Raw genomic sequence first — 26,980 nt, forward strand, 5'->3', positions numbered from 1 at the left:
TTTTGTCAGTGGTGCCCAGTGACAGGACAAGAGGGAACGGGCACAAACTGGAGCATAGGAAGTTCCATCTCAACACGAGGAGGGACTTCTTTGCTGTGCGGGTGGCAGAGCACTGGCACAGCTGCCCAGAGAGGGGGGGAGTCTCCCACTCTGGAGCCATTCCAAACCAGCCTGGAGGTGTCCTGTGCCACTGCTGGAGGTGCCCCTGCTCTGGTGGGGGGTGGGACTGGGGGAGCTCCAGAGGGCCCTTCCCACCCTCACCAGTCTGGGATTCTGTGAAACGGTCCATTTATTCATAACACCACAAGTCTGCTTACTCTCCTTCAAAGCCTCTCGTGCTTCCCTCCCTGGGTGAGGGCCCTACTCGTCTCACGTCTCCGGCGAGCAGTCTCTCGAGTGCCGTTTCCACAGGCACCGCTCCTTGGTTTGCCTCTTCACTCCGGGCCAGGTAAGCCAGGCCAATGTAGGTGTCCAGCGTCTGATCATCAATATCAGGATTGATCGCGCGGAAGGCGGTCTTCAGATCGTCTGCCTTCACCTCTCTGTTCAAAAACAACTTGGTCACTGCCAAAGGAACGCTTACTTATTTGTGTCACCATGAGAATCCATGCTGCTTGAAACCCAGAGCAGAGCTGTCTTTCAATATCATCATCTCTGCCTCCACTAGTAACCTTTTGTTTAGTAAATATGCGCGTAATAAAGACTGCTCAGCACAAGCTTTCAAACTGAACAGAAGTTAGGAACTGTTAGATTTGTGATAACCTGGGAAGACCTTAATTTCGCTCTCTTGTGCACTGTGATATCCTTTGTTACAGAACTACATTTTCCTTTGCTAATTTGGTGCCCACGTCGGACAGGACTTCACGGGCATCTACCCACCTTCGGTGTTCTCAGCGCTCGGTGCCTGGCATCACACTTTTTTTCCTAATGCCGTAACTGCCTCTTGTTTATCTTGTTTAGAGGTGGGAATTATTTCTTTAAATTGGCAGTTGTCAGTCCTGTTCGCTCTCCCCACTCCTCAGAACCAACCTCTGAGGATATACAGGATTTTATCTGCTGGTTTTGGAGAGCTGAGGAGTTGTCGAGACATGAGACTTCAGGTACTGCAGGGGGATTATTGGTACAACCAATCTACTCTACTTGCTGCCAGCCATATCCAGGCCCTTTGGGTCAGGAACTGGGGCTGTGCCGTGTTTTGTAGAGCTGGGCTCAGCCAGGTTTCAGTATTTACTGCGATATGCACAGCCGGGGTCTTCCGTAGTGCAGGAGGCCCCTGCGCTGGCCATGCGCTCCTCTGTCCCCATCTGCTGTCCCCCATCGGCCCCTTCCCTCCAGACTTACGTTAAATCTCCCAGCTTGTTCTTCAGCTGCCTCAGGTACTCCCGCTTCTCCCTGACGTACTGGCTCCTGAGCTTCGCAACGAAAGGTGCGGCGTTCCCCTCCTCATCCTGAAAGATATTACAGGTGCGTTAGCACTGAACGCATGTTCCAGTCTGGAACTGCCCCTCAATGCGTATTAAAATAACTCAGCTCCCCTAGAAATGGAATTTCCCTGTGAAAAGTGGAAATGAAGAGAAAGAATATGGAAAAACTCCTATCGTAGAAAAGGCACGAGCTTGTGTTGCCGTCTTTTGGAGACGGCCTTCGGGTGTTACAGCTTGTGGTGGGCACTGCAACTTTGCTAGTCTGGTGAACCTCGTTAGTCTGATAAAACGAATTTAAGCCCTAAATTAGGCTTAATGTGAATCGAAAGGAAAACTTAAGTAACATAATCTTACTTCTTTGAATAAGGATACATAGTTGATGAGGTCGTCAGTGCTGTCCAGCTCGTACCGGCTTGCGTCGACTAGTTCTTGGATTGACTTGTTCCTTTTCAGGGGAAAAGCTTCTCTCACCGCCGTGCTGTATGGAGACAGGCAACACGGGCAGGAGTGTGTGTGCTGTTACAGTACGAGCACTTCGCCACTGCCAGTGTGGCTGGCTGCGTTTTAGGCTACCAGAGGATACATGTATTCCATGGGCCAGATCTTCAAAAATTCATTGTTCTCATAGGAAACACATTTTGAGAACCTCCTGCACCTTCAGACACCAAAACAAGGGTGAAGCTTTCAGCAGAGCTTCAGACTCAGGTGAGCGCTGGATGCTGAGCTACATGGCAAACTCTGAATGCAATGTGGTGGCCCAGACCGAATTGGTTAGTGTGTCTGTGCCAGAACTGTGCTCCAGCTCGGTGCTGGAAGTGGCTGGTGCTTCTCTTCTGTGCCACAGCCCAAAGAACCGCTGTATGTAGCGTATCACTGATGAGGGCACAGCCGGTTGATTGACTGGGAGAAGACTGACAAACCTTGCACCCCTAGCAAAATTCACAGGAATGCTTTGTGACCTATTGTGGGAGCTCATGGGAGCGCTGGGCAGGGTCCTGTGTCCCCGCAGGGAGCGGGGCAGGGCGCAGGGGCTGCCAGCCCGGCCCACCGCACGTGCAAAGCACCCCATGTCCGCTCCCAGTGCTCTTCAGCGGCACTGCTGGAAAGCTGCAGCATTGACATTGGTCTAAACCTAATGCAGAGGTTAACGGAGTCGATACAGGAGTTTAAAAGAGAGAAAAGCCTCTCCCGGTTGTGCTGGCAGACAAGCAAAGCAGCGTATCACAACATCTGACGTGCGCCAGACGTGGGCAGAGCCCAGTGGGCAACAGTCGGCCTCTTGCCTGAACCGCTCGCTGGTCAGGGCTCCGCTGTGGGCGCTGTCGCGGGCAGCCAGCTCCTCTCGCAGGTTGGAAATGAGCCGATTCTGGCGGTGGTACTGTTCTTCACCTACCTGTGAAACAGGGAAGGTTCACAGGTGAGCAACTGCCCCGTCTGTCCCTTGGACCGCCTTCAAGAGGGAAGCAAAACTGCCAAAGGACTGTGCTCGCTTCTAAAGCAACTTTTCCTGGAGGGGCTTTCAGTGATTTCCAAACAATTACGCAAGTGACACAGCGGCCTGCGGGGTGGCTGTTCACAGTGGCTTCTCGTTGAACAACCTGCTGCAGAGCAGTTTTCCTGCTGTCACGTGCAGGAGCTCTGAGGGCAGATGGTGAGAATGGCCCCGATGGTGTGTCGGGGGCGCGGGGCAGAGGCTCGCCCCTGCGCATCTGGGATGGCTGTCAAACCCCCAGGTGCAGACGCACTCCCTGGATCCCCCAGAACGGCAGTGACCTCCCTGCCTGGATAGCTGGACTTGGTCCCAGCCCCTTTTCCATTTCCAAGCAAGACACAAATATAAGAGGACCCGGGGGGGCGACATGTCTTTGTTTTGCCGGAGATGGAACGATGTGGCCGTGTAGCTGAAGCTCTCCAGCTCTGATGTGGTGCTGGGGAGCAGGGAGCAAGGCTGCCAGGGCCCGCACAGCGCTGCAGTTCAGAGACTATGTCCTGATCTTCACAAACTGCACAGGGACAGATTGTGAGTCAGGAAAGACCTACTGAGAGAGGGAGGTGTGTATGGAAGTGTTGCAAATAGAAGGCCTCTCATTGGAGAGAGCAGATACAATGTGACCAAGGTGTTTGGGAGAAATGAGGTCTTCTAGAGGCTCTGTTGGGAGCAGTAAGAGCCTGCCGTGTCTTGCATGGACAGGATTCCTTTCTCTCGTGTTTACTTTTATTCTCAGGAGAAGGTGCAGCTTCCCAGGGGAAGGAATGGGAGGTGAAGCTGCTTTGCAGAGGAACGCTTGCCTTGCCTGCTGCCTGTCACACCAGGGATGTCTGGGCAGAGGTGCGGTGTTGGGCTGCGGGTTGCTTACCTTCCCGGTGAGTATGTCGTAGAATGAGCTTAGGACATGGTTCGATCGACAGCGCCTCATGTTCTCGTAGAGGGTGTAAGACCATTCCATAGCAGCGGCATCTCCGTACTTCTTCTGGAGGTAGCTGAGAAAGAACTCGGGCAGACTGGATCGCTTCCCCGTCTGCGGATAACAAGTGAGTAACTCCCATAAGCAGCAGAACTAAATCTGCCCATTTGATTCTAACTGTTTGTGTACAGGTGTCTGTCTTTTGGGGATCTCGCACAGTGCTAACACAGCACTAGTGCTGGCTGGAGTCTTCCTCGTCATTAGAGCCTTCAAAACGTCTCTCCCAAGTTTGTTCTCTAAATGTGGGTAAGTTTACAGTGAAGCTCTTCTGTTGCTGAGACCACTGATAAAGTCTCTCTTCTCCTGCCCGTTTTTGTGAAATCTGCAGGAACTTGCTGCCTGTGAGGCACTGCCCTTCTGTCAGACTCAGCTGCACTTGGCTCACGGGTAGAGACATGGAAGCAGTTATTGGAGAACAGTAGAGCCAGACAGCGATAGCAGCAACCCTATTTGCCCAGGAAAGCGAGCTGTAAGTACAAAGACAGCTGCTGTAGAAAACATTAAGCCATTTAGGGCTGATCTCAGAGATGTTTCTAGGCTTCTAGCTCAAGAGAAGAAATCTGTAAAGTGACTCTGCCTCCCTCAAGTTGCTCTCATATGACTGAGGCACCGTTAACAGGGCTTGCCCAGTACCCGAGGAGATGGTATCATACTTGTGCCTAACGTAGGAAGAATTAAACGGCCACTTTTATTCTCTTTTTGAGTCTTGTATTGCCCCAGACAGGCAACCCATAACATCTGCATTAGCAGAGAACACACACCTCACCCCTCTGGCCTCCAGTTGTCACTCCTACCCCACTCTGGACAAAGAAGGGGAAATTCTTTGGGTTTTTATGTAACAAAACCAAAGCACTTTTATATTTATTCATTTATCAATATAAACTATATTTTGCCCCTGCTCCTCATTTTACCGGAGTGACACCTGTTCTTGCATGGGCACAAACACTACGGAGTTTAATGACTGGATGACATGGGTTAAAATCAACCCAGCAATAAAACTCTGGCCTTGCTTTGGCCGCAGAGGTGTCACCAAGGTTTCCACCACCTAAGACCAGACACTGAATAGTCACGATTGCATGCCGGTCTGCAGAGCACCATCACAGCCCAGAATGGCAGCAGTCAATCTAGCCAAGGTCTTAGAATCACAGAATGGTTTGGGTTTGAAGGGACCTTAAAGATCACCTTAAAGTCCCACCCCCCTGCCCTGGGCAGGGACACCTCCCACCAGCCCAGGTTGCTCCAAGCCCCGTCCAACCTGGCCTTGAACACCTCCAGGGATGGGGCAGCCACAGCTTCTCTGGGCAACCTGTGCCAGGGGCTCACCACCCTCAGAGTGAGAAATTTCTTCCTTAGATATTTCTAATCTAAATCTGCCTTCTTCCAGTCTGAAGCCATTCCTCCTTGTCCTGTCACTACATGCGCTTGGAAAAAGTCCCTCCCCAGCTCTTTTGTAGGCCCTTTAGGTACTGGAAGGCCCCTACAAGGTCTCCCTGGAGCCTTCTCCAGGCTGAACAGCCCCAACTCTCTCAGCCTGTCCTCATAGGAGAGGTGCTCCAGCCCTCGCAGCATCTTTGTGGTCCTGAGTGTGGCTGATTCGGCTCAGGGTAACTGCAGTGGTTCCTCCGCTGGTTACCATGCCTTCTGGAGGAGTCTTCACTGACAGCTTCAATGCTCTTGCGCCAGCTGCTGGACCACTGCAGTTGACAGCCCTGGACATCAAAGCAACCAGGGGTGACTTCTGGTTTCCCAAATGCCTCTGAATTCACAGTGGTGGCTGGGCATCACCTGCTCTGTGAACACTCAGCTGTCCCGGGAGCAGGGCTGGCAGGAGAAGCCTCTTTGGCCTGGGATGGAGCTATACCAGTTATCCACGTGACACTGTCCTAATCCACGAGTCGGATCCCTGGGGAGCCCTGGCAGGCACGGGATTACTGCCAACTGAAGTGGTTTGTTCTCACAATGTTTCATGCAGCTCGATCCAGATGCAACACCAGACAGGACAGGGGTGAGACCCTGTCTTCCCAAATGGGCCCGACTGTCACAGCGTAGGCTGTTTGTGGAGAAGGAAAATGGGACGAACCTGCTCTTCTAGTGCAATTTTCTCCTTCCAGACATCCTTTAGGATGTTGACCACATCCTTCTTAGTCAGCTTTTTGTTCTTGACTTCACCTTCATGCCTCAGGTACACAGGAATATCGTCACCTTTGCCCTAAGTAACAGAAGAGGAACACAGACACAGGTAAGGCATTTGCCTCACTGGCAGCGATGCAGCACCAAAGGCACGTTATCGGCATCTAAAGCCATTAAAATGAGTCATTTTGTGGATCTTGTTCCCAGTCCTATAAAACACATCTGTCAGCAGCTCTGCAGTGTGTCTCAAGTGCTCCAGGGTGGACAAAATGGGATTGTGCGAGAGGTTCTTCCCAGCAAAAATAGAAGAGGAAAGATCTTCCTTGGAAACATCTTCCAGCAATGGCAGGGCAAACAGTTCAAGTTTCTGGAAAGGCTGAGGAAGAGCTGTTGAAGGACCAAAGAAATGCTGCTCTGTCCCTGAGAAAACCTTTGGACACAGCAATGCTTGGTATGATGTGGAGAACCCTTGTGACGTGTCCTTGTCCCTGTATCGTTTCCTGATTCCCCCACGTGCTGGGGTGCAGTGCAATGGGACAATGTGAGTAGAATGAACTTCCCCATGCCATGAAAAGGAGTCATTCTGTACTATGTAGTCTCGCTACTTAGTCACTCTCGTGCTTTGTCTGAGTTCATCTCATCAGCAGAGAATTAACCAGTGAAAAAACGAATACTGCTCTGCTGGATTCTTCCCTTTTGCTGCAGCCACTGCCGGGGGGAGGGACAGGGCAGAAGGACGAGGCTTATCAGCAGCAGGAAGCTGTTAATGTGCCTCAGCCACATAGTGCGGCATTAGTAAGGGGCTCTAGGCCTCTAGTAATACCTGCCTGTCTGGTGATTCACGTGGCATCATTGTAAAGTATGGTGCTTCAGCTGTGTCTTCAGTATGCTCGCTCTGTTTCAGCTTTTCTATTGCACCTGAGGGTTCCTAGCTTTAAACTTTTCAGTGGTTACACTAATGGGAAAGTGAATATTGAAGACACCAGCCAGGAAAGCAATTCTCCCACCTTCCTAATGGATATTTATTAACAATTAATCGCAGTGGAAACAAGCAGAGAAGAAAGCTCGCACATACCCATCCAGGGAAGACGTTTATCTCTTTTAGTGCTCCTGTTCCTATTTCTTCCAGAAGCACATCCACGAGCTGCTCGCTGGTCTTCCCCGCAGCCAGACAGCCCCACCGCTCAGCTCCCCCAGGAATCGCCTCTGCAACAGCAAAAAGACACTGAGATGCTAGAAGAGGAGAATGCACCCACGCATGCTGGTGTTGTGCAAATCCCATGATAGATACAGATCTCGAGACATCTAGTTTGTCTCCTAAAATGCCTAAGGCAAAATGGAATACCCTGCAAGCTCCTCCCTCTCAGGCCACTGCCTATAAGCCCAGGAGGAAATGGGGTGTTGCAGGTAAGAAACGCAGCAAAGCAAAGCGTTTAAAGATGAGCTGCCTTAAGCCAACCACTACAGAATACATTTGGCACCTGAACACTTTGCCCAGTTTGGCCGGGGCGTGCAGTTGTGCTGAACTCGCTGGAGTTCAGCGCAGAAGTTGTCTCGCTCTTCTGCGGTCTCTCTGTGGATTTCCAGCAGTGTTTCATATTCCTTATGGAGCCAATCAAAATCCTTCCGCAGAGTCTTCATCTAAAGGACACAGAAAGGAGGATTGCAACAAACCGACCAGAGTAACAGAAAATTTCTGTTGTCTTCAGACAGCCCAGGTGAGGGGGCAGTGTAGCCCATAGACATACGGGGCAGGGACAGCCCCATCGTTGGGTTTGATGACCTTGGAGTTCCAGTAGGCTAAAGGAGCCATTTAGTACTACTGGAAAAGGCAAAAACCCAGCTAGATAACCGTTAGTAGCCCAGCAGCATTTTCAGTCAGCCGTTGTTCGGGCAAAGCTGTGCAATGTATGTGAGGTGAACCTAGTTCATTTATTTACATATATGATCTCAAGCTGTGGGCTCTTGCTGGTCTGCAGGCCAGTATTGCTTTTATGGTTAACTGAGTTAACTCTGTTAAACCTGATATTTGTGATGGTTTTGAGTGCTCTGACAGTTTGAGATTCCAACAGATAAGGACCTTTTGGGGCAGTGGCTTTTCATGTATTTCACGTACAAAGAACAAAGGAATGCCCTTATGTGAGCTCTAGGCTTACTGAGTCCCTATCCCAACCTGAACACTGAAGCAGCATGTTATGTTTGTATTTATGTAAATTAGGAGCTCATGCTCACCTCCTGAAGTAAATCAGAGTATTTTTTCTCCAGTGACTCAAAATCTCTCCTGGGCACAACATCTCCGTAGTCTGCTATCATTGTGTTCAGCTTCACCTGGGCTTTCGTGAGGTCCTGCCGAGCTACCTTTAATGCCAAAGTTAACTTCACCACATCTTCACCCTTGACATCTTTAAACAACAGCCATTGATGAAAGTCCACGACAGCAAAATTGCAGTTGTAGTTTTCTAAATCATCTACTAAGCTTTTAGACCACATAACCCTACAAAGTGTCGGGAAGAGCTGAACGGGTGTAGACTGTATTATTATTAAGGAACCGCAAGTGCAGGAGTACACTGCAGTGTTCACATTCCCCCCCTGCTGTCTTGTCTCCTCTCCCATGCACACATACGTATTCAAAGGCTCAGGCTTGGTTTTGATGAACGGGAAGGACCACAGGTGGGGAGAGCCTTAGGAGATGCAATGGCTACAGCCAGCGAGTAAGAAGCAGTAGCGCTATGAGTGCCTGTGACCCAACTATGGATCAGCAGAGATCAGGTACCGAAAGGGTCCCTACCGCCACGAGTAACCCCTGTGCCGGGTGTTTGTGACACCTGGATTTCAGCAGTTTTGTCCATCTTTGTGGACAGGCACGAAGCTGGCAGCTGTGGCTGGGTAAGACATGCTGACGGTTGGCACCAGAGTCAAAAAACATAAGGAACTTTTGCACTGGGCAGCTCCTGCCTTCAACTGATCTATTGTGCTAAGCAGGAGCGTACAAGACGACAAGCAATGATTTAGTGAATCAGATCAGACTAATAGGTACCTCCCTGCCTATTCCTTTTCTACCTGTTTATGACCTCTGTGTCCCTGAATTTGTCTAACTTCTTTCATGAATCAAAGTATATCTGAAGATATTTCAGAGCTACTCTGAACTTTTCCCACAACGCTGCACCCACGTGTGTGCATCTGAGTCTCTGTGCCGGACAGGTTCTTACAGAGCTCCACTCTACCTTGGGCTTGGCGACGTATCATGTCCAGCTGTTCATTATGTGTATCGTTCAGTTTTGCCAGAAGCAGTTTGCGGGCACCGTACTCGTTGAGATAGCGAGCATACTCCTCAGCTACGCTTGTCTGCAGATGTTCCACCTGCAGGAAACAGAGGCTTGAACTGTCAGGAGCGTAGCATCAGTGGGAACTCTCGGACTGGTTTGCTGGGTCTAGAGCAGAAATTAAGGAGCAGAGAGTGGGATAATGGAAGCGAAATGGGACAAACTGGAGCAGGAGAGTGCGCACAAGAGAAGACTGTAGAAAAGGATGGACCGGATGAAATACAACAGAAGAGTTCAAACTCGGATATAGTGTGCAAAAGGGTGCTCCATCGGAGTGTTTAGCCTTCCAGAGACTGAATTATAAACGTTTCATCACCTGAGTTACATCATTTCATAGAATCACAGAATGGTTTGGGTTGGAAGGGACCTTAAAGATCATCGAGTTCCACCCCCCCTGCCCTGGGCAGGGACACCTCCCACCAGCCCAGGCTGCTCAAAGCCCCGTCCAACCTGGCCTTGAACACCTCCAGGGATGGGGCAGCTACAGCTTCTCTGGGCTCTGTTGTAAGCCTGTATCTAGAAAACCTTCCAGCAATTTATTCTGTCCCTGTTGCTGGTGACACAGGAGACAAAAATGCTGCTACTCTTATCAACTTACTCCACTGGAACTGGTGACAGAAATGGTGAATAAGGAGCCAACATAGTCTGTCCTGAAGCTTGTTCTTCTTCACCTTTATAACTTAAACCTGGGACTTAAACTAGTGGAGGAAAGCAAGTTCAGGCAGAGTTCCTCATGGTGTTATCACACCTCTGACTGCAGCAGAATTGCTGTGTGACAAGGCCAATTTGTTTCTTCCGCCTGCTCGTTTTTCACCAGAAGGATGATACAACCCTGAAACAGGCTGCCCAGGCAGGTGGAGGATCACTGTTCTGGGTGGATCTCAAAACTCGTATGAGACAAGCTCATGGCTGATCTGATATAATGTAGGTGATAGTTCTGCTTCATATGGCTGGTTGGGCTGGAGACTCTACATGTTTCCTTCCAGCCAACACTTATTTGATACTTCCTGAATTAGCTGCAGGAGCTGTCAGGGCCCCGTGAGCCTTGATTGTCCTGATCAGCCCCAGCGGGACCCTCCACCCACGCACCGTCTGCCCACAGCCGAGGACCTCTGTTTAAGCTCAGGCCAAGGCTTTTGGTCTTTGTTGAACTACGCTGTAGGTGTATCTACCGCCAGTCCTGTCTCTGCGCCCTGACTGGACCTTGGACTGATGTTGTAGGTAGCTCTTCTCCTGGATAGACCCCTTTGAATGTCCATTGCAGTTTTGTCTCCAAGTCCTGACTCTGGCCCTATCTGCCACTGCTCCTGAGTGATTGCTTCCTCCACTCCACCACAGGTGGACTCTCGGCTTAACTGCCTCATAGGGAACTGCTGAGGACCACTGCTACCAGCACCTTTGGTGGAGCTGTGAGACTGTGCCCTGGTCGGTGGGGCTCTGGCTGTGCTGCAGTCACCCTCAGCTCCTGGCTTGTCCCTCCTCATGCAGCAGCCTTGCTCTTGTTGCTCAACAGTCGTATCATTTCAGCCCGAGTAGCTGAAACCATTTGAGAACTGTGTAAAGTGGTAATTTAAATTGGAAAGACAACTAATCTTGCCTATAGATATCAATGCGACTCCACTGGCAGCAAGATGAACGATACAGATTTAAACATGTGAAGGGTACAATGTTGTAAAAGAGCGCATGTACTTTTAACTAAGAATTTAAGAACTTAGTACTACAAAGATATTTATTTCCTGCCCCCTTCCAGTGTGACTGTGCAAGAGCCAGATGGGACGAGGTACAAGCGAAGGCTTCTGACAGTGGCAGGACAGCCTGTCCCAAGGGAACAGGATATTCTCTGGAGCTGGCCGAGATGCAGCATCACTACCGTGCCAGATGTTCCAGAACTTCTACTGGCACCAAAGGATGAGAACCTGAGAGGTAAGAGATCAGAGGTACAAAATGCATCCAGCTGAAGCTGGAAAACATTTGACCCATCATTGTCTAATTTACCTGAGTCTGAAGAGAACTCTTTTCTTCCTTCATGTTGTCAATGAACTTTAACAAATGTTGTTTCTCTTGCTTTAACATATTTATTTCATCTTTCTCCTTTTCCTGCAGTGCCAGTATCCGCTGGGTGCACTCCTCAGACACAGTTGTGATCATAGCCTTCAGGGGCTCGAGGGCACGAATTGTCTTCTTCTGATGAGCTAAAGAAAGCAGAGGTGAGTTCTCAGCGTGAGCAACAAAGCCTGAATTTTACTCGGCTGGGCCATTGGATATTCAACCCCAAAACAGTGCTGGTGGGAAGCGGGACTGAACACGGAGCTTTTACGGCTTGGCCTGGTGAGTGCCTAAGGACTGGGAGGAGTATCTTGTGGGATTATATCCGTTGTTTATCCAGCTGTGCACGTGAACTTCATAAGGATTGTTACAGAAGGGTTTCTGATTTGAGCTCATGCTATTTATCCTGGTTTGGAAAACAAAGGAGGAACAGTATTTTATTTTGTTTTCTTGAGCACTTAAGGTTTTGATAAGATATAACGAGCACTGATAGCTTCATCACGTTTCGCTAGGATGGAAGGTGTCACCATTTGAGCACAGGAAGCATATGGGGCTAAAGACAGCTGGTAATTAGCAATATAGCCTCTTTTCTGGAGGCACACTCTTCATGAACTTCCATGTGCTTTCTTGTCTCCAAATGTATGGTCTCACGCAACCTTTTTGATACAAATCTATTGTCTACTCACTCTCCCCTCTTTTTAGGTATGCCTTGACCTCTCTTCTTTGCCTTTCTCTTCAGTACATCTAGTAACGAACTCATGCTCTTCTTGGCTTCCTCTGCTGTAGCGTGAGCTTTTCACTTACAGCTATTTCCCCTTGGACTTGAACATTTTTCTTAAAGATATCTACCTGAGGAACCTAGTGACAGTACTTGGCTCGGGTCCCACGTCCTAGTTACAGGGTAGAATTCTGTCTGATGTCACCTCCTTGGTGTGGAGGCTTGTTTTTCTGACTAGATGGAATTCCACCAGCAGAATAAAATGATCAAAGACAGGATATGGTGTGGTTCAAATGAGGCTGTGAGCAAACCTCATTTTGTTTGTGAATAATGGCATTATTCAGCAATCAAAACTGTTCACTCCCTCTCCTGAACAGGAGGATAGAAATGCTGGTGGATGCTGAATAATCTGACTTGGGAGTTTTTTATCTCATCAATACAACCTGGTATTAGTATTTATGTACAAATACTATGCAACAGATTTTGCATTTTTAAAAGTTAAAACGCATACATAAATCTAAGAACAGGAACTACTTTTTGTATTATACTTGGGTGTGCATTTCCTTCCCATGCTATAACTGTACCAAAGGTTTTGCAAAACTCTTTCACTATGCTACTTGTATCAGGACGAGAGATGACAAAAATTAGAGCACTAGCACAGGGATTCTGCCACTGGGCTCTTTGGTTGCTCAGTGTGACCTTGTTAAAACTTCAGCAAACTTGTTTTGAGGTGTAGTTTCAGTGTTTCACAACTGACTCCTGACGACAAGCAAACCCCTTTAAATTAAGCGCGACAATATTTTTAATTGTACCTGCCTAGTATGTCAGAAGTTAAACCACAACTTGCTAGCCACCAGAGTGATTATTTTGTAGAGCGGACCTTGGCCAGTGCCATCCGAGAACGTTAGCTCTCTGATGACCTCTCCAAACTCTCCCCATGCCAAGGAAGGACAGACATACTCCCACTTTGGAAAGCGTTCAGGCCGGGGCGCAGCTCACTGCATGTACCAAATCGCACATACCAGAAGCCTTAGCACCACAAAGGAGTGAATGTGAAGGCCCTGTGGACACAACAACCTGAGTAGTATTTTAATCAAGAAGTGGATTCAGCTGTGGATAACTTCACCAGGAAGACCTACTCTGCCATTCAGCTTTGTCTGGGAGGAGCTCCCAGCAACATAACCTTTCTCTAGGATCAGGGTAACGGCTGTAGGGATTTGATGGCTCTCCCCTCCACCCTGCTATTTTCCAAATTCTGCTTAGTACCTTCACATTCACGTGGATTGACTCCAGAAACAAAACCTCAGTGCTGGCTCAGCACAACCTTAGCCCCCAAAGAAGCTACAGCTGCAGCTGTACGTCCAGTTCTGGCAGAAGACAAATGGTTGCAAGCAGCCAGTCCGGGCTGCACATCCCTGTTCCCATCAGGGGCTGCTCCTTCTCCGCTCTGCGTGCTCAACTATGCATGTACTTAGACATCATGCTGCCAGAATGATGCAGCTACATATACAGTTTTAGGATGTAATACCTTTTTTTGATTTGTTTTGTTTTTTTTTTTTTTTTGTAAACCAGATTATTCTGACTGAACTGGGAATACGTTGTAAAGCTAGCAGATTCAAGGGGAGAACCCGCTCCGGCAGTGGGTGCAGTGGCGAGCACCTTAAACATCATATAGGCTAAGCTAGTACGGGATCTACGACTAGGGTAGAAAAACCAGAGTAAGACAAAGCAGCTAAATCAGACTACGGAGATAACAGCCAGTTGGCTGAGAAATACAGTGCTGTGGGGTAAAGGCGGTTTGGTTTCAGTTTCAAAAGGAACTGAAATGCTCTAGATGGAGCATGCATGTCAGGTGGAGTGATGAGACATCTCTCGAAGCAAAGTGTTTCATTTATCAGCTCCAAAGCTGCACCTTATGACTCCAAACACTGTAGTGAGGGGACTATAAAATTGGGATGTTAGGAGCCCTCAGAATGGCCACATCTCACAGATTTTAAAGAAGTTGTTTTTGCTAAGCACAGTAATTTAAGAATAAAGGTAAAGATTTAGGAGTACAGTTCTACAAATCAGTAAATTTCCTTCCTCTTCTCTTTCTTTTGTACTCTTTCTGCTCTCAGACGCTTGCTTTTGTCTCTTCCCTGGCACAGACACTTTCTTGAGCAATTCAACTCGCTAAACCAACAGGAAACTTTGCAGCTCTCGGTCTTTTGTTTTTCTTGCTGGGTGAGTTGACTCAGCCCGCAGAGGTGCCCAGCGAGCTGGGGCAGCCCGAGCAGTGGGAGTGCACCAGCAGGACTGGGGCTGTGGGATGGTTTCTGTGGCCGTGAGGGGCTGGATGAGCTCACTGCTTCCCTGGCCGGGCAGGTGAGCTGATGGCTGTGCTGGGCAGGGAGGAGGGAGGCCTGGAGCTTACTTACTGGTAACCCCATCCAACACCCTTAGCTGACGGGGGATGGATGTCATGCCAGCCTCATTGGCAAGGTAAAACCTGTAAATAGGAAAATGAGTCCTCAACATACAGAAAGGTGGGAGGATCCCAATCCCAACTTAAAAAAAAAAAAAAAAAAAAAAGTCCATATATTTTATTCTTGGCATGCTGGTTCACTGGCATTCAGCTGATTTAAAAAAATAAAGCTCTCATAAAAGATACATTTTGCTGGGTCTCCAGAGACTTCAAAGAAAAAAAAAAAAGGGAAATATCACATATTCACAAGGAATATGGAGAAGCCAGTAAATAAATGTTTAAAATAATTAAAAAAAAAAAAAAGCTTCAGAAAGCAGTATAGGATGGACACCAGTAATGTCTCTGGGAGCTGAAGCAAAGAAATGTCTACTAAAGAGCTCTGGAAAGAAACTGATTTTAAAAAATGTGGTTTATATAGTGATTAGAATTGATTTATTCACCTGATTGAAGGCTACTGTGCCTTCAAAATATTTTTGTCTATAATGAGGGACTGTGATTAGGTAGTCCAGGTAACAGGTACCAGGATAAACAATATCTATCCTCTAAGAGACTGTTTTAGTAGAAAGCTGTTGACATTTGATAGCTGCTCCGGGCCCAGTGTGAAATGAGCTCCTGGTTACAGTCTATTTCTAGCCCTCTGTGATTGTTTACAAAGTACTGGTATCGCAGTGGCATCTGAATGCCAGGCAAAGTTTAAAGCACACTAAGAATGGCCAGGGAACAGCCAGTTCAGTTCTCTGCCCTGCCTTGCTTCGGCAGTAATTCAAGCTTCAAGTTACCAGTGCAAGTGCATCCAAATATATTAGTTCGATACACTCCACGAGAAATGCAATTGTCCCAGAAAAACCTCGAGACATTGCTGTTGCCTGAACTATGTGGTGATGAAGATTTAAAAAAAAAAAAGTATCTAAAAATCTTAGATCTAAATCTAGAAATCTACAACATTATAGGAAAAAAGGCCTCCAACAACTTCATCAGTTGGCATCTAATTAGGCTGTTCATCGTACATATGTATCCAACACAACTAAGCTCTGTAAGAACATATCTTCATTAGTGTTTTTTCCCCACAGGTCAAAGTCCAAGAGCTTACCCAAGGTAACTTCATATTCATTCTTTATAGCTGACAGCAAGGGCTTGTAGGTCTTGAAGTTGTCTATGAAGAATTCAAAGATCTCTCTGTAGGGCTGAGAGAAGAAAGAGAGCTTGAGAAAACATTCAGTGGCACGATTTTCAGAATTCAGAGATAGCTGTTTTGTCCAACACAAACGGCATGCAATGACAGTAAGAGTAAGTATAATAATACTGCTGCCACGTTTTATTTTGTCTCTCCACCTTTGGTTCGCCATCCCAAATGCCTCATATGAAGGTGGAGTTCTCTCCCCTGTTGATAGGCACCACAGCATGATGGAGAGCAAACAAAGACTGTAGCGGCCAAAGAGAAGCTGGCAGAGGGCACAGCTCCAAAATATGATACTGCTCAGCCGGAGCAGACTAGAACTCGAGGATGTAACAATACGGATGTTAAAGATGGGTAACAAGGTCATATTGCTGCTCCTGTTGCCTATGTTGTTAAGTGAAATGGCAAGCTCTGCAGAGCAGAGAGGGTCTCTCTGCAGCTGTCCTTCTCAGCAGAACAAAACTTGTTCAGAGAGGATAGTCAAACTCCCATAGTGAATCTGGGCCATGGGAAGGCTTCACTAGCAATAAGGAATGTTCTCTCTGAGTGTATCTTGCTATTAAATACAATTAAAAATGTCATGGAAGACAGTAAAAATATTTTCAAAGCAGTGACGCATTTATGAAACCTCTCTTTTCTCTTGACATTAGTCACTCCGTTTCCCTCCAGTCTCTTCTATCTTTCTCCATCACTACAGGATTCCTTTGGGAGCGAGAATTTGAATTCATTTGTGCAGAGAAAATCAAATCCAAACTTCCCACAGTCTGCTCTAATTGCAGGATGTTACAAAAACAGGAATACCCACTCCTACTCTATCTGTGCTTAAGATTAAAGTGGTGGTTCTCAGTGTTTCCATGAAGTGGGCCCTCAAACACTCACAACACACCCCCCGGGATCAGACCCATTAGAAATTAAGAATTTTGGGGATCCTGATTAGGCTTAGGCAAGAGCTAGATGACAAAGGCCTTTCTTGTCACATGCAGAAACCTAACTTCAGAAATGAGAAGTTTTGCAGTGAAAATTTGGGAACATACACACTTGCTGCTTTATGGGTTTACACAGGAATCTTCAGGAGTTTAGTGACTAAACTCTGTTTCACATCCATTTGAGATTACCATGTCTTTTTGAAGACTTGGGCTTTGATTTGAAAATTGAGACTGTTATAGAGGATGTGGAGTACACAAGAAGATGCGAACAACCCAAGAACATGTAAACCCAACATGGAAACAACAACCCAACATACAAATAACTTGCTTTCTGTGCAGGCCCTCTAATGTGAGCTGCAAACCCGCTTATCCAATACGGCCCATAGGTGCCTACTCTTCTCATCAGTTTTTTTCCTTTGGATGGTCAATTTAAGTGATCCATCTCAGCAGGTAGTTTCAAGTCAAGAGAACCTTGTATCAGACCTGTAACGTCAGTTCTTGAGAGTTCTTTTTAGTCAGATCAAGGGACTGCAGCTCTTTCCTTAAGTAGGACTCCAGTTGCTCCAAGTATCGCGGCTTTGGAACGGTGAGAAGGGCCTGTTTTTTGCTGCAGAGACATAGGAAAAGAATGGACGCATGGAGTTATGTGTGTCTCATACATAAGAATGAACTCATAATAAATCAGCTCAAGGATCTTGGTTTTCTTCCTACTGCCCATTGCTTCACAGCAGAACTTTGTTTTTTACTGTAGTACATATATATTCTGTCAAAGCATACAATGAATTATTTAAAATTCGTTGATGGAGCAGGAATCTAATTCAAGACATCATGCTATTACTATTCTTCAGTTTAAGAACTTCATAATGCTTTTTGATATAAAAAGGCAGGCAAATGGGTTCTTTATGGCAGAAAAGAATAAATGCTAATTACGCTATTTGGAACGGATGAAGGAAGACAGCCATTTGAAAAGAGATCCGACAACATACTACACCTCCTGAGGTTCTAGGTTCCTCAGAAGGTTCTAGGCCAAATGTCCCTTTGCTGGATGTTATCATGCATATTTCATATTAAAACCAGCTAGAACTAAAACAAAAAAGTGCAACTATCCTTATTATATCATCCACAACTGTGTCCTGCAGTCTTAGAGCCCTGAGTTGCACCAACAGGCTGTGCAGGCTCTTCCCCTGCCCCCGGGGGTTTGGCTGCCTGTGGCTCAAGGGGAGCTGGGACCCCACAGAGTGACAGCAAGGCAACCAGGGACAGTGATCTGCCCAGCAGGGCACAGTGGCACAGGACTTGAATAAGAATAGCAGAGCAGGTCCCTTCATGGTAGCCAGGGTCATCCGTAGTTCAGTGACGGTCAGGCAAGTCCACAGCGATGAGGAAGGTCCAATGCCAAGCTGGGAAGTCAGGTCAGCAGGCCAGGGGCAGTAAGGTACAAGATAGACATGGCTACACCATAGCTCCATCAAGAACCAGAGGTGAGCAAGTCTGAGTGAAGTCTTCTCACACAGCTCTTTGCACCATCCGGTCCCAGGTTTACCCAGCTGTGCTGTATCAGAACCAGCCTTCAGCCCAGGCACCCAAACACCAAGGACTGAAGAAGAGCTTGCAGAGCCTGTTGATGCACTCAGAGCCCTGACAGCATCCTATATAATGTCGGTCAGTGAATCATTAAATGATAGCATTTTATGGTAATGTTTATACTAAGCGTGACTCCCTATTACGTAAATACTTGACATCTCCTGTGGCGCTACTAGTCAGAACCAACAATGTCTTCTCTGTTGTGCTGAACTCTTGTAGGGTAACCCGACATCGTTGTCCTCACTAATGCTGGGAGAGGTTCTGCTCTGTAAGGTCTTAGTTTTCAAAACCTGCTTCCAGCAATCCTGGTGACTTAACCAGTAGCACAGGCTGAGCTTACTCAGACTGTCTCTCCTCTGGGGTGCAGCAGGGTCTGTGATTCCTTAGGATGGTCTGCCCAGACGCAAACGCCGGCCATGTGGACCAGTGGCCTCGAGCAGAAAGCTGGAAAGATAGAAAGGAAAAAAAAAAATCCCTTTGCTGTATCCAAGCTCTACAAACTCACAACAAAGACCCAAAATCCAGAATCAATACAGTGAAAGACAAGGGCCATACCCTGAAACTCTTCTCAGCCAGGACTGACCATACCTAAAAACCAAGCAAACTTATTTTGTTCTTTGAAGAAATCATCTTCCCAGACTTGTACCATTTGTTAAACACCGCTGACCAACCTCCTGGTAGCTATCGTTCATGCTGCCTAGATTACATGATTGCGGGAAAGCGTTCACATCTTTGGATGAAAAATGGTATCTTGGTCTACACTGGGACCCCTGGCAGATAAAGCATCACATAAACAAATCAGAATTTTGTGTTAATCCAGACAAAATACAAAATTACAGCTTTGACTGAGGTCTTGTTTCTACTAGGGAGTTTTGCACTGGAGGGAGGGTGACAGCAAGCGCACGTTGAGCTGGGTTAACTCCTGTAGATTATGAGTTTTAAATGCAGGTTGGTGACCTGCACCAAAACCAACAGCTGAATTTGTGTCAGTGCAGAACATAACAAAGATAAGGTCTGAGGAACAGATTTAGGTCTGAGAAACAGTAAAAAAGAATGTGATAAATCAATTTTCCTTCAGAAATTGCAAGCTCTTCTGAAAGCAAAATCTTGTTGTTAATTTTAAGAGTCTGTTCATTTCTACCTTGGCGCTTTCTCAGTGTTTCTTAGGGGGGGAAAAAGCCAGCTATGCTGGATTGCTCTACTTTATCTTCATTATTACAACCAAATAATTAGTAGACGATGGTCCAACACAAATCCCTCCCTATTCCATCTATAAAATCTACAAAAAATTAATCATGGGCAAACAGGAGGGTTTGACTTTCAAAACCCAAACTTCAGACTGACCAAGCCTTGAAACAGTTAAATGTAAAGCCTCAGCAGCTTAAATGCCCTAATTTCAGTGCAATAAGCAGGAAAATTACATTGGAGAAATAGTAAGATTGGAATTTATTGAGAGTTGAAAATCTTTTGTACAATGAGGAAAGAGCTTACAGAATATCCCAGCTCCAGAGATAAAATAATACTTTAAGTTCTTGTGCTAATATAGCACACAGCTTGTCATAGAAGTGGCACATTCCTGAAATACAACCAAAATGCTAATGAAAAAAAAAACCAAACAAAATAAATAACATATGGCTTTTATAGACCTTAAACTCCCATTAGTTTGTTGGTATACACGTTCCTGAAATTTATTTTCTCATAATTTGGATATAGATTTTTCCCATGCTTGTTTATTTTATTTACTAAGACTGGTAAATACCGGGGAGCAGATGTTCCTGTAGGATGTTTTTATCCTATGATTAAACAGCACGCCGTTGTGTGGTTTCTTTTTTTTTTTTCTTTTTAAACTATATGGGTCAAATTCTGGCTTCAGTATTTGGCATGTACGTTCACTCAAAAAGTTTCAGCCAAGAACAACATTTATATTCATCTCCTCTTTCCTCCACCCTTAAAAATGCAGTAATTAATTCACAAAGATGCTGCATCTGAAATTCAAGAGTTAGCAGCAACATATAGATTTTCTCTCTGTACATATTAAAGAAACATTAAAACAATTAAAACTTGCTTGAGTTCCTAATAGTTTGGGATGGTCCCTGGGCTTCCAGCAAGATTCAAAGTTGACCACGTTAGCTAAAGTTTGGATGTTTCATTGGAATTCTTCAACTCACCGGAGTCTTCTGTTTCTTGGACAGGATGTATTTCAGACTGTTGATACGTGTTTGGCAAGCTGGAGTCTCGGAGGAAGATTCGGGAGTGGTCCTGTGCAATGACAAGAAAGAAACTTTTCAAAACATACAGAATTAACTAAATATACAGTGGAGATTGAGAGTCTGGCTCGTGTATATCTAAGGTAAACAGTCAATTACGAAGCGCCCGATGGATGAAAATATCCAATAATATAATATATAATATAATATAGAGGGAGGCTCTAATGGAAACATTTGAGGTAGAACTGAAGTCCAGGATTTGCTGTTTGATAACTGGCACAACATTTGGTACCTTCCTCACTGTCCCAGTGAGAGCAACCAGGCTGAACCCTGCGGCTGGGCTAGCCCGAATTAAGTGGTCTTCTGAAGAGGAGAGATTCAAAACAGCGCTAGAAAACCTGTCACCTGTGGGGCAAGAACCAGGATCCGGGGTCCCAAAAGTGCCTGCAAAGCCAGGTCCCTGGGGTGGCAAGTAGTGTCACAGCACAGATGGCCCCACTGCCAGTAGAACCAGCAAACCACGGAAAAAATATAACCAGGAACTCTCTTTCCTAGACTAGAAACTGGCAGATAGAGGTGAATGGCCTTTTAAGAAGTAAACATACAGTTGCATGTGTATTTTAGGGAAAATTAGGCTGGCCGTGTGTTATGGTTTGAGAAAACCCACAACAATTTATTGGCGTTTAGACAATTATTCTCTCACCCGATGACCCCTCCCTACCTGGGAAGGGGAATCAGGAAAAGCAAGGAAACCCAGCGGTTGAAATATAAACAGATTTAATAGAATAAGACTCGATGATTAACATTAGTAACACTAAAGAACCAGTATTGATTCCAATACCAATATAAAACACCCAAGGATTATCCTCAGCCCATTCTATCCGTAGAAGCCGTGTGCTCCCCGCGGGGGACAGACACGTGGGACCCTGCGAGCACTGTGGCTTCGTGAGGAAGGGAAGGGCTCGGGGCTCCGGCACGGGGGTGAGGAGCTCTCAGGGTGGCAGTCATCACGGGAGAGAGAGAACTCCTCAGCAAAATTCCTAATTTATACTGAATGTGCCGTTCGTGGTATGAAATAACCCTGTTGGGCAGCGTGGGTCAAGCGCTCAGATCTTGCTCCTCCTCATCCCCGCACCTGGCGAGCTCGAAAACAGCGAGACCTTGAAAGCCACGCACCACAGCTGGCTAGAAAGTAAGTATTTTCACAGATTCAGATGCTGGAGTCTTCTAAAAGTACAGTTTTCCCAAGTATCAGAAGAGAAATTAGTCCTGTGTCACTCAAACCAGGACACCGTGATAGGGCAAAGCGATCCAGAGACCGCAGGGAATCTGCCGGCGCTGCACTGGCACAATGTGACCACACACTCTGCTTGGTATCCCGAGCATTGGCTTCAACTGCCGGCACGGTTTCACGCTTGAGTGGCAGGTAGCTGTCATCCCTTCAGCAGATCTAAGTCTCCAATCACCTGTTTTCCGGAGGAGGTGCCCATAGGGTAAGCTGGACTAGCTTTTGGAGTCCACCAAGGGCCAGCACAGCCTTGGGGTGGGAGATCATAGCTGGCGGGTTGTTGGCTCTCCCACCCCGGTGTATAAAACAGCAGTGGTGTATAAAACAGCAGCCTCAAGCTGCAGCGCTGTGAAATGTGGTCAGAGCTCAGCACTGCTGAAAGGGGGGACTCTGTTTCTCCCCCACCACAACAGGCTCCTGGTCCCTAGGTAGTGTTAGCTCTACTGTATGTTGGACAACTCTTGAAGGTGTTTTAGTCCGCTTTAGTGTTTTCCAAGGGAAAATCTGCATTTACCCAGTTCAGGCTGACTAAATCCATAACATGTGACTTAACATGCCCAGAGAGGCTGTGGAGTCTCTTTCTCTGGAACCAAACCCGCCTGGACGCCATCCTGTCCATCCTGCTGTAGGTGACCCTGCTCTGACAGGGGGGTTGGACTAGATGATCTCCAGAGATGAGAGATGATCTTCCAACCCCTACCAATCTGAGATTCTGTGATTCACCTCTCAGTGGGGAAGGGATTCTGCAGCTGGCGGTGAGGATGGAGACAGAAACCCCAAGCAGTTGGGTCAGCTTGCCCAAGGAACCACACCTTCGGGTGAGACTCCCTGAGCCGATCAAGCTGCTTCCTGCTCTTGAAAAGCCAAAGCCTCTCCTCCTTCTCACCGTATCCTCCCGCTGCTGCCACTGCTCATCAGGCCTCTTTACAAGCTGCGCTAAGGCATCACCTCAGCAGAAAACTAAACAAGCGTCATCTTTTAATTTTGCTGAGTGATCAGCACAATGACATAGGCAAGAGAAGATTGTAATTGGTGCAACATGCTTTCATGGCACGAGGAAGGAAACTGTGGAAGCTTGTGCTGTGTGCCTGGCTACAGGGAGGGATGGAAAAGCAGCGGCAACCAGGAGCCACGCCTGAGAAGCTCATACTCCACTGGCCAGGGACACTCCAGGGCCAAGGAGCAGGATGAATATGAAGTGACCGATGGTCAGAATTGCAGAGTGTTTTGAAAGTCTCCAATATATAACAGACCGTTAAATGTACGTTAACTCACGTTTTAGAATCTGAAGGGCACTTTTCATGTATTTAAGCAAAATAAGGTTCCTAACCATCCAGAAATCCATCTTCTTATCTGCAGCTAAACTTGCGACCGGTTTGATACTCAAAGTACTGAGCCCTCTCTGCTTCCGTTTGCTTCATAAAACTGCCTGCACTTACCACCCAAGAGCACGTGTCTCTTTTTTTCTTCTTGCAGGTTAGGAGCTTAAGATAATGGCAATCTTTACAGCCATGTCAGCCAGCTAGGCAGTCAGAACACTACCAGCCATGACAACTTTTCACTCACCTGACAAGAGCAGGGTCGCCAATTACAAGATCCCATGTTTGGCAATTGAAAGGTGCTTGTTCCCAGGGAACCACATTAAGTGAAAACAACAAAAGAGAAGCGCCTGCAACTTTTCCTATGAGCAAAAGCAATTGTTACTTGGAGTGTGGTACAGGCAGCCTGGATCTGGAACCTATGGCTTGTTGAGCACTGTGAAAGCTAATGAAACTGAAGCAAGGAAAACTTGCTTGTTTGATGAAAGGTGTACAAAACATACAACTTCAATATCATCAAAGTCACTTTTACGACAGGTAAATTTTCTTAAATGGATGCAGACATTGCTGTCCACATTGGAGCTCTCAAGCAGAAAAGGCAGCGATAGCATGCTTTCAGACTACCTGCATCATACAACTCTGAGATAAAAACCCATCTGCAGGTATAAATTAGGCCTTCACTGTGCCGGAGGGAAGCTCAAGACATTCAGAGAAAACTTGGCCTGGCCATGAATGCTCCAGAATTTTCCTTTTGAGGCAGCCCAGGGAAATGTCAGTGCCTCCAACAGGCCTTAATTACCCTGAGCAGCCTCAGCTGAGACCCTCACCCATGTACCCTCTGGTCCAGGAGCTCGATTTCAGCTCAGGCCTGAGCCACTTTGTAGTACTTTGTACTGCTTTGGCCCTCTCCCCTGGCTGTGCCTTGGAGCCTTGTCTCCAGTCCTGTCTCCAAGCCGAGAGGTTCGCTCAGAACCTGACCCATTGCTTGGCCTCATCTAGGACTCGAGGTAAGCGCTGTCGGGGAGGGCCTTGCCCATGCTGTACCCACCTTCAGCCGCCATCTCTGCTCCTTGGGGAGCAGTCCTGCGCTGCCAGAAGGCAGATAAAGACCCAAGTGCTAGAAGAAACTGCTCCCTTTGAGGAAAGGAAAAGAAAAGAGACCTCTCTGCTTTTATAACTCTTCAAACTAACTAGAACAAGGTATGGATGGCAGATGCTTTGCTACAGGAATGGTATGGAAAACAACTGGTAAGGAAGAGGCACTGCTTTCCAAACAACTATAAACAGTAACAGCGGCAAAGTAAATACCACCGGAATCGCTCAGCAAGTCCCTCGCTCCACTGTGAGCGAGTGTGGCCCTTGCTCCAGGAATGCCGTGGCCCTTGAGGGCCTTCCCCGCTGTTTATCGACACCTCCAGACGGCCTGGGGTGGGGAACCGCGTCCCGCCGCCCTCGCTCGGGCCCGACGCCGGCTCTGGGCGGGGCGGAGCGGGGCGGGACGGGTTGCCGGCCCGTCGGGGTAGAAGGGTCGCGGAGGCACCGCAGCCCCGCGGGAAAGGAAGGGAAGGGAAGGGCGGCCGGTAGCCCCCGATATCGGACGCCGAGATCCCCTGCCCGCCCGCTCTCCCTCTGGCCCGGCCCGGCCCAGCCCTTACCCGCCGGCCGGAGCGCGGCGCGCCGCCATGGCCCGCACCGCCCGCGCTGTTTACACCGGTCGCCATGGAGACGCTTCCCCCCCCCCACCTCTTCAGGACCCCCCTCGCGTGCCGCCATAGCTGTCCCGGCAGCGCCTGACAACCCTGGTGCCGCTCGCCAGCCTCGGCGCGGCTCGGCCCCGCCCCGGCGGGAGGCGGGATCTGCGGAGCGGCCGGGCCCCGGGCGAAGCCGACGGAACGGCGCTAGCCCGCCCCCTGTGCGGGGCGGTCCGGGACCGGCCCGTGCGCGGAGGCGGCCGGCGGGCACCGGCAGGCGCGGGGCGGCCGCTGCCGCGGGGCACGCTGGGAAAGGGAGTCCGACAGGCAGAGGCGCTAACCGGGGGTGGGCGGAGGGGGGACACATTTCCCAGCGTGCAGGGCGCCGCGAGGAGGGGCGGGGCTGGGAGCGCGGGGCCTGTCGGGATCTGTAGTCCCGCCTAGCGCGAGAGGCGGGCAGGCGGGAGAGGCGCGGACTCCTCTTCCCGTCGGGCAGCGCGGCCCCATTGTGGCCACGCTCGCACGCCATTGGCTGGCGGCCGGAGCCGGGCCTCGCTCCCCGCCCGGTGACACAAAGCGAATCCAAGATGGCGGACGCGGGCGCGGGGAGCCTGCACGGGGGGGACGCGGCGCTGCCGTGCCCGCCCGAGGAGCAGGAGCTGAGCCAGCGCCTCCGCCGCCTCTACCCCGCCGTCAACCAAGAGGAGACGCCGCTGCCGCGGTCCTGGAGCCCCAAGGACAAGTACAACTACATCGGCCTCTCGCAGGGCAACCTGCGCGTCCACTACAAAGGTGCCGGGCTGGGGCGGCGGCGCCGGGTTCGGCTTCGGCCTCGGCCTCGGCCCGGAGCGAGGCGGCCCTTGGCCCGGCCGCTCCGCGGGGCCTGCCGGGCGGCGGGCCGGGCCGGCAGCCCGGGCCTCCGCTTGGGGCGGCGGCGGGTCTGGCAGCCCCGGGGGGAAGGGGCCGCCTGGGCCGGGGAGCAGCGCGGGGACGGGCGGGAGGGGTGAGGGGGGGGGGGCCGCCGAGCTCCGGCCGCGGGGCGGGGGCTGCTCGTCGGGGGAGCCGTGGCCGTGGGTGCCGGGGTTTTCCTGGGCTGGGGAAGCGGAGGGGGTCTGGAGCCGAGGGCCCTTCCCCCCGGCGGAGCGTGCTGCCTTATACAACGCTTTGCAGTGTCACCAGCCCGGGCCCGAGCCCCTCTGTGTAGCCAGATCGTCTGTTTACTCTGTCATCCTGCTTAAAACCCGGCCAAGAGGTCGGATGGCACCGACCCGCCGCCTAACTGGGGCTTTGGCTCCTCGAGTTTACACAAAATAGATGCTCGCAGACTTCTAGGACTTGGGGAATCACAGTGATGTTTTTCTGGCTCGCTATTGGAGGCTGTTCTCCCTACCCACCCAGCGGAGAACTGATCATTCCTTTGCCTGCCTGGTTAGTAAACACTGATGTCATTCCCCTCTTGTGTAATCATTTTTGTCTTCTGTTTGTGTACATTGGTCTTCAAACTATGTATGTGGGGAGGGGGGAGAGGTAGTGCTGTGATTCTTTCTCAGTAACTTCACAGTGAAAACAAAAGGAAAAGCTCCAGTGCTCGGAAGTGTAAGGATTCTTTGTGGTGGCAGTGCAGGATTGTATATTCTAGTTCTCTGAAAAGCGTGCTTTAAATTGTTGGCTATATGTAGAAACAGATCCCCACTGTGTTCAGACCATAGTGTTTTAGAGCAAAACATGAGAGAGTTCAAATGCCATAGGCGCTTACATTTCTGTTCTTTCCCAGGTCACGGTAAAAATCACAAAGATGCTGCTTCAGTCAGGGCTACGCACCCTATACCTGCAGCCTGTGGCATTTATTACTTTGAAGTGAAGATCGTCAGTAAAGGTAGAGATGGGTAAGTGCCATATTTGAATCTGATGGTTGATGATGTGTATTTAGCAGTTCTGCTTTACTCTGACCTCCTTTCCGGAAGGGTTAGAGGTCCCATGGCTGTCAGGTGTAATAGGCAGGTACATCACGGGGAGGTTATATTCTCTTGGTCAACAGATGTAAATGTGGTAGAATGCGCTGGAAGTAGAAGCATTTCTACAGCTGCTTTCTGTGCTCTTTGATATGGGCAGTTTAAAAAATTTAGGAAACTTGGGGTCTCTGGTGCAATTTGAATTAAAATAGTTTTTCGTCTTGCTAGCTAGGTCTGATCACTCAGATTTCTGGAATTATGCTTCA

At 48.6% G+C, this 26,980-nt stretch overlaps 2 protein-coding genes across 5 annotated transcripts in view; one reads left to right on the forward strand and one right to left on the reverse strand.

Annotated features, from left to right (window-relative positions):
* Window positions 1-298: 298 nt before the first annotated feature.
* On the reverse strand, window positions 299-18,949 carry TSNAXIP1 (translin associated factor X interacting protein 1; the record flags this gene model as incomplete). The annotated part of the gene is made up of 15 exons (XM_082489649.1): window positions 299-542; window positions 1,342-1,448; window positions 1,779-1,902; window positions 2,708-2,817; window positions 3,782-3,943; window positions 5,970-6,098; window positions 7,095-7,225; window positions 7,501-7,660; window positions 8,252-8,421; window positions 9,229-9,379; window positions 11,338-11,534; window positions 15,661-15,754; window positions 17,157-17,280; window positions 18,598-18,701; window positions 18,929-18,949. The coding sequence occupies 15 exons, from the start codon at window positions 18,947-18,949 to the stop codon at window positions 314-316; spliced, it is 2,013 nt and encodes a 670-aa protein (XP_082345775.1). The 3' UTR covers window positions 299-313.
* Window positions 18,950-25,338: 6,389 nt separating this feature from the next.
* Window positions 25,339-26,980, forward strand: part of RANBP10 (RAN binding protein 10) — an 81,719-nt gene continuing 80,077 nt past the window's right edge. For 2 of the 4 annotated variants that reach the window (XM_082489234.1, XM_082489235.1), the window contains exons 1-2: window positions 25,339-25,554; window positions 26,537-26,648. In XM_082489234.1, coding sequence (XP_082345360.1) covers window positions 25,350-25,554; window positions 26,537-26,648 — 317 coding nt within the window. In that variant the 5' untranslated portion in view covers window positions 25,339-25,349. Of the gene's footprint in view, window positions 25,555-26,099; window positions 26,191-26,339; window positions 26,359-26,536; window positions 26,649-26,980 lie in introns of those variants that run through there. The other 2 variants (XM_082489236.1, XM_082489237.1) reach the window with 2 other exon arrangements.

The sequence above is a fragment of the Vanellus vanellus genome (assembly GCF_965231255.1).
Source record: "Vanellus vanellus genome assembly, chromosome: 12".
Lineage (NCBI taxonomy): Eukaryota > Metazoa > Chordata > Aves > Charadriiformes > Charadriidae > Vanellus > Vanellus vanellus.